Genomic DNA, 7641 nt, shown 5'->3' with positions numbered 1-7641 from the left:
ATGGCCACCTTGAAGGAGAAGAGGACTTGTGGCCAGCGCTGTGAAGACTTTGGACGCTTCATCTGGAACTCGGACGATGGGACGTTTATGGGGAGAACGCCGGTGAAATGGGGTAGGAACGGCAGAAGGCTCCCAAAATACTGTTCATAATATTTGAGACCCCCCTGATTTACTTCCTCCCGTGCCGTGCCACATTGAAATAGAAGTGAAGCATTCACATGACACGTTAAATGATCATAAAATACCAATATTTATCCAAAGAGTTGATGGCGCCATGAGTTGATTCAAGTGAGTCAAGTTTTCTTAGGAGTTTTTCCTTGTCTTCATTGAAGGTCGACGGCTGGTGGTGCTGGTTAGACTTGCCGGCCTGTTACGTCTTTCCAACGTGCACTTTGGTGTCTTGTGCTTCCTTTTGTTCCCTTCTGTTTCATTTTGATTGCATACTGCATTGCAGTGATTCTCAACCTTTTTCATATCAAGAACCCCTCATTTCGTCAACAGACCCCCATTCGATTTTGTTTCTCGGGACCCAAATCTGAGAATATTTTTTGATTGTTAGATATGATTTTGTGCAGAATTCCATGACTATTGTAGGTAGAGAGAGAACAGTGAAGCTACGATCAGAGCGGTCATTCTTCTTCTTGCCTACATTCTTGAATTGTGTCAATGAAATAATGGTGAAGTTGAACAATTCATCCATTTTCTGGGGACCCCGTGGAACCCCTTCGAGGACCCCTTGTGGTCCCCGGCCCCCACATTGCGAACCGCTGCAGGCAGGCTTGCTCTCTGTAAAACCATTTGAGACATGCTTTGCGATGAATGGCTACATAAATACACTTGACTTAATGTGATGCGTTATATTCTAATAACACTTAACCATCAGGGGATCTGTGCTGGTTTCATGTGTGGTGTACAGTGTTGGGGGGAACTCATTACAAAAGTAACATATTACATGTAATATATTACTTTTTAGCAGTAACTCAGTAATATAACTTATTACTTATAGGATTTCAGTAATATTATACCAATTACTTTGTCAAGTAACTCAAGTTACAAATTGAGTTAATTTTTTTAAATTAAAGCACATATTTAAATAAAGATAGAATCATTTCCTAATCAAACTGTCTGTTTTTATGAGAATAAGCACTATAGATGACAATAACAAAGGAAAAGGATAACATTTAGAATTTTGGATTGTTTACACTGACTTCAAGATGGTTGATATTATTTTTTGGGATGGTTCCGGGGCAGCGATGTCATTCTGCTGATGCTGTTATTTTGGTGAAAGTAATGCAAAAGTAGTGTAATAAGTAACAAGTGTAAGTGTGTGTATACACACACTTAAACAGGCGCACACACCGAAACGTGAGCTCACACACACACACACCTTTGTGCTCACACACACATCCAGCACACACTCGTGTGTGTGTGTATCACACATGACTTTTCATGTCCTTTTAATATCACCACAGTGAGCTGTGTGTGTTTTCAGTGTGTGGACAGAGAGAGATACGCAGGCTGCTGCTGAGATAAGTGAGGGGGTTTGTGAGACGACTTCTCCTGTTTGATCTTACAATCAGAGTGAGCTCACATGGACAGAGGACACCTTGACCTCTGGCAGTGTAGGCCAGTAGTGGTTCTCAACATGGGGTTCGGTGAGCACCACGGGTCCTTTAGGTGGTAACAGCAAATTAGTGCTCATTTTAATTTATTTATCCTGGTTGCTGCTCCACCCTCTGCCGATCTGGGGAGAGCCGAAACTGGCTCCATGCTTCCTCCGAGACATGGGCAGTTAGCCAGCCGCTTCTTTTCACCTGACAGGGGAAGCTTCACCGGTAGGACATAGCACGTGGGAGGAGCACGCTATTCCAACGAGTTCCCCTCCCTCCGAACAGGCGCCCCCGAACGACCAGAGGAGGCACCATTTCAGCGACCAGGATATTGCATGTTTTTGGTGAGGGGTTCCTATATGAAGGAAACCCGTACCTGTACTATGTCTCTCTCTCTTTCTCTCTCTCTCTCTTACAGTGTACATCAGTCTGTACTATGTCTCTCTCTCTCTCTCTTACAGTGTACATCAGTCTGTACTATGTGGGCTTCTATGTAGTGGTCACAGGACTCTTCGCTCTGTCCATCTGGACGCTCATGTACACATTGTGCCCGTACGCCCCGGACTACCAGGATCGACTCATATCTCCGGGTAACAAACATAAAAAAGACATAACAACAAGGAGTTAAAGCAGTGACTTACATCAGATCTCAGTACTCCTCAACCAGTTTGGTGTGTGTGTGTGTGTGTGTGTGTGTGTGTGTGTCTCTGTCTGTCTGTCTTGTCTGTCTGTCCAGGGGTGATGGCGTGGCCAGACGCCTTCACAGAGGAGGTGTTTAACATCGAGTACAACACGTCAAACAAGGACAACTGGATGAAGATGTCCACCTGCCTCCATGACTTCCTGAAGCGTTAGTAGTCACTCAAATCACCCCAGTGGGCATTTATCAATCATCTAACGCGGGGGTGGCAAAGTCATTAGGCCAGATGCCACCCGATTTGGTCTCAAGTGGGTCAGACAAAGAAAATCAATGCATAATAACCTACAAATAACAACAACCTATAAATAACAACCTATAAATAACAACAACCTATAAATAACAACCTATAAATAACAACAACCTATAAATAACAACCTATAAATAACAACAACCTACAAATAACAACAACCTATAAATAACAACAACCTATAAATAACAACAACCTATAAATAACAACACCTCCAGATGTTCCAGTTTCTTTTAGTGTCAAGAATTGGGCCTACAGGTACATTTTAAGAACATGGTTTCACATACTAGGGTTATTATTATCTCAGCTATCATAGACCTACCATATCAGATCTACTGTCTGTAACTGTGCGTTACGATCGACGGTAACGGTGAAATTCTTCTCTATATCCATTAGGGTAATGAAATTAGTTTACCATAATGATGAATGCAGAAAACATGAACAGGCGACTTAATATTCTAACTTGCCCATGAAACCTGGTCCGATCAACTTTAGGTGTCGTCCTGAGCTTGAGAATTTGGATTGAAGGACTTCTTCTCAGTACCGTAGCAATTTCCACACTTTGCAAAGTCATCCTGTGGGCCAGACTGGACCCCTTCGGTGGGCCGGTTCTGGCCCCCGGGCCCGTGTGTTTGACACACCCTGATCTAACACCTAACGAGGCATTGCCCGCACGCACCCTCCTTATTTCTGAATCCTCTCCCTCTCGCTTTTTCTCCAGCGTACAACGACACCAAGCAGCTGGAATGCAACAACTACAACTGCACTAAGGGCAAGTACTTCATCCAGAAGAGCTTCTCTGGTCCTCACCACACCAAGTGGGCGTGCCCCTTCACCCAGAGCATGCTGGGACCCTGCTCAGGACTGGAGGATCCCACCTTTGGCTACAACTGCACCATGCCTTGTGTCGTCTTTAAGATGAACAGGGTGCGTTCTGCAGCCATTCTCACTTTTATAAAGGAGAAATGGGCAGTTACATTGTTTGTTTTTTCATCGCGCATTCAAATAACCAGTACTAATTTGTAAATGTTGTGTGTCTCCAGATCATTGAGTTTTTGCCTTCCAATAGCACCGTGGCCCCGTATGTCAACTGCACTGTGCTGGTGAGCAACAAACGCAGACGATGATTTCACATGCATGAGGTTTTACATACGGTCTAAACATGTAGGCCAGTGATACTCAACTTGCGGCCCGCGGGCCACACAGGGGCCCGCGATGGAATTGCAAAAAATAAATAAATTACAGTGCACCTGAACGCAACATGCAAGATGCCCGCTGAATAAGTGTCCAAATGTTCATGTCATTCTGGTCAATACTCGACTTCTGTTATAGCATTTCAGTCTGGAATATGGAATATCTTTCAATAATCTATGATTTAGCTAGCCTGGTAAACCGCCCGTCACGTGAACTCACATTTCATTTGGTCGACTGGTTTAGTGAAACCTATGTGGAGCTATACCGTTCATCTGGCAGCGTCAGGTTATGATTTAGCTGCTAAATTGTCAAATACAGCCATCTGCTTGCTACCCAGGCACTTATGTATATACTTAACCTAACTAACTTACCGGTAACCTAACTAACTATCCGGTGTGCACAACATAGTCAGACTAAACTCCGGCTGACACCCCAAAAACCTACAATCCGCTACAGAAAAATGTATATTGTTTGTTTATTAACTGGCCTCTGGCCTTCTATCATTTCATGAAAGTGGCCCCCGGGCAAAGCTAGTTGAGTATCCCTGATGTAGGCTATTGTTGACAATCTGTGTGTGCGTGTGTGTGTGTGCGTAGGAGGGACATGAAAATGTGGCAAAAATGGAGTATTTCCCTGAAAAGGGAATGATGGATTTTTCTTACTTCCCCTACTACGGAAGACTGGCTCAGGTAACAAGAAAGTCAAATGGTAAAATGGTAAATGGCCTGCATTTATATAGCGCTTTCCAAAGCGCTTTACAATCAGTAGATAGTCTACATTCACCCATTCATACACCGGTGGCAGCGTGCCACGGGAGCAAGGAGGGTTAAGTGTCTTGCCCAAGGACACAGCGACAGCAGCTGGGAGGGAGCGGGGATCGAACCGCCAACCCTTGCGTCATTGGCCGACCCGCTCTACCTCCTGAGCTAAAGCCACCCTCAAAGAAAGTAGCAAGTCGACGCCACAACATCAACATCAAAGCCACAACATACACAAGTGCTAGCAAGACCTTCCATTGATAATTTGTCATGAAGATCTATTGCAGGGGAACTCATGTAATTCAAGCCCACTTCTGATTGTTAAAACATTTCTGATAGGCTATCAATCTGATATCTTGATTTGAGAGGTCCTCCAGTCCGCGGCCCACTAGATGGCGCTCTGAGGCCCACCAGTGGGCCAAAGCCCAGTGGTTGAGAAACACGGATCTATTGTATGCCATTAAAATGTCCTCTCAGTCAAGCAACCGGTTTAGAGTTGATTGCAAAATGTTTTGCAAAAAAGGTCCAAATGAATTGACTGCTAACCCATGACATGCATTTTTACATTCATGTAGTCTACTTATGTAACAATTATTGCATTAAAGTCGGTGTCAGAGCCTGTTCGGAGGGAGGGGAACTGGTTGGAATAGGGTGATCCTCCCACGTGCTATGTCCTACCGGTGAAGCTTCCTCTGTCAGGTGAAAAGAAGCGGCTGGCTAACTGCCCATGTCTCGGAGGAAGCATGGAGCCAGTTTCGGCTCTCCCCAGATCGGCAGAGGGTGGAGCAGCAACCAGGATATATAAATTGGATTAGCACTAATGGGGGATGAAAATGGGATGAAAAATCGGGAAAAAAAAAAAGTAGGTGTCAGATTTTTCAAATAGTGGATATCTCATGGAATCAAATAGAAGCATGTCCTCATAAATGAGAATATATATATATATATATATATATATATATATATATATATATATATATATATATATAGTAATTTGCATTTCCTCTCTCCTGTTCAGCCCACCTATGTGAACCCGTTGGTGGCTGTTCGGTTCAGCCTGATCGGGGAGAAGCACGCTAAGATCCAGTGCCGAGCGGTCGCCGACAGGATCAGCCACGAAAACTTCTACGACCCCTACGAGGGAAAAGTCACCTTCTACCTCAAGGCTGTGAAATGAGAAACAGAACCAACAGGGCAGAAAGGGGAACTTAAAGACACCCCATAATAACAACTTACCCATGAGTATCAAATATATCGGGTATTTTACTGACTGGAATTATTTGACAGCATTATTATAACCACTTTTATTCAATTTACCGTTGTAGGTCCATTTGCAAATCTGCAAAGCATGAATATTTACAGTGAAGATGCATTATTGTTGCAGAATGTGGTGCTTTTATAAACATGATTTGTCCTGCTTTGCTGATTCATGTTACAATCTGTATCTTTTTTTCCCTTTCTATAACTGAATTAAACATTAAAAGTCGAATGCTTTTTATGGAACCTGGTGTAGCCACACGTACACACACACGCAGGGCGAGACACAGAGAGAGAGAGAGAGAGACACACACACACACAGAGACAGAGAGAGAGGGAGAGAGAGATCAATTATATTCTAGAGGTAGATTTGGGATTAAACATGTACAGAGTGTGTCTTTAGGATTATTCTGTGAAGTAGACACCGTTTATGCAACTGAATTAACATTTCTAATTAGCAGTAATAATGGTAGTAATGTTGTTGTTTTTTGCTATAGTCTCTAAGGTTTAGGAACTTTTTTTGCTCAACAAAACTGCAAACTTCTCAGTGAGACATGAATTTCTGTGTCTGTTTCACTGTAAATACCAGATCCCAGTGAAGAAAAAACTGGTACAGAAAAGTAGCAAAACTCTACTAGTACAGTATATTAGGTAGTGTAGCTGTAACCAGTTACCTCCTATGTGTGTACATACACACATAGTGTGTATATATATATATATTGTATATATATATATATATATATATAAACACACACACCATTTAATAGGATGATGAGGCTTCTCATAATTCTCCCGACGGCGCACTTTGTGGGTTATCAGGTTACATAGTAGCCTACGTGTGTGTACTACACACACACACACACACACACACATACACCAACATCAGCCCGTCGTTATTAGAAGGAGTTTGGTCGACTTAAAGCTCTTGGAAGCCAGACGTTTTTTCAAAGAAGGAGATTAGGGTATTTTGTTGTAGCTACGATGCGATAATAACTAGGATTTAGTCACATGATCTGCTCATAACAAACCGCCCATTTCTGTGTTTTGTTTCAGTACAGGAAGGTATGAAGAGAGAGGAGACATTCCTTCATCAGAAAGTAGCTGTTTAGCAGTGTCGGACAGTAACTTAGTTACAGTAACTCAAGTTACTTCATCAGTAATAAGTAACTAATTACACTTCCCGAGTAACTTTCCCAACACTGCCGTTTAGTAGTTGTGTTAATTGTGTGCAAATGAATGAAACCAGTGTTTGAATGGGATAACAACCTGCGTACTTTTGAGCCATATATTAACACAGTATTACAGACATTTGCATTCATCATCTCCAAACTCGTATGACAATTAATATCTGAAAACAAACAGTACATTTGATGCCAGGTATAACTGCTATACTTAGTAGATTGTCAACATACAATAGAGATTGGTGCCCTCTGGTGGCTCACCGCGTAGACCACAGCGACATAGGTTCAAATTCAGCCCGCGGCCCTTTGCTACATGTCCTCCCCTCTCTCTCTCTCTCTCCTGTGCCTTCCTACCCGACTAATAAAAAGAAAAAAACAGATTGATGCTTTGTTAAAAACATGCTTTATTGACAACCTTTTGTCAAAACAATGTGCTGTACGCCTCCATGACAAAAGAAAATATGCTGTCAATATTGTTTTCTTGCCAGCGGAAATAATACTGATTTGAGAATGATCTGCATCATATGACTGTGAGTAACACAGTTGACAGCTAAAACCGTACCACATGTACCATTCTAGGACAACCAGAACCACAAACGTTCTCTGGTCTTAAGTCAACTGCAATCAATCAACTGGGGAAAGTTTGTCTCGCACAATTGGTATACATCCTTGTACTAGATGGACAGATGACCTT

At 42.7% G+C, this 7641-nt stretch overlaps 1 protein-coding gene across 1 annotated transcript; it reads left to right on the top strand.

Annotated features, from left to right (window-relative positions):
* LOC310799511 (potassium-transporting ATPase subunit beta-like) lies at positions 1-5686 on the top strand (the record flags this gene model as incomplete). The annotated part of the gene is made up of 7 exons (XM_083662106.1): positions 1-112; positions 2072-2200; positions 2347-2460; positions 3279-3484; positions 3601-3660; positions 4348-4440; positions 5528-5686. The coding sequence occupies 7 exons, from the start codon at positions 1-3 to the stop codon at positions 5684-5686; spliced, it is 873 nt and encodes a 290-aa protein (XP_083518232.1).
* Between the last annotated feature and the right edge of the window lie 1955 nt (positions 5687-7641).

The sequence above is a fragment of the Poromitra crassiceps genome (genome assembly GCF_964638095.1).
Source record: "Poromitra crassiceps genome assembly, chromosome: 28".
Lineage (NCBI taxonomy): Eukaryota > Metazoa > Chordata > Actinopteri > Beryciformes > Melamphaidae > Poromitra > Poromitra crassiceps.
The sequence above is the reverse complement of the archived record's forward strand: the minus strand, read 5'-3'. Positions and strand labels throughout refer to the sequence as shown.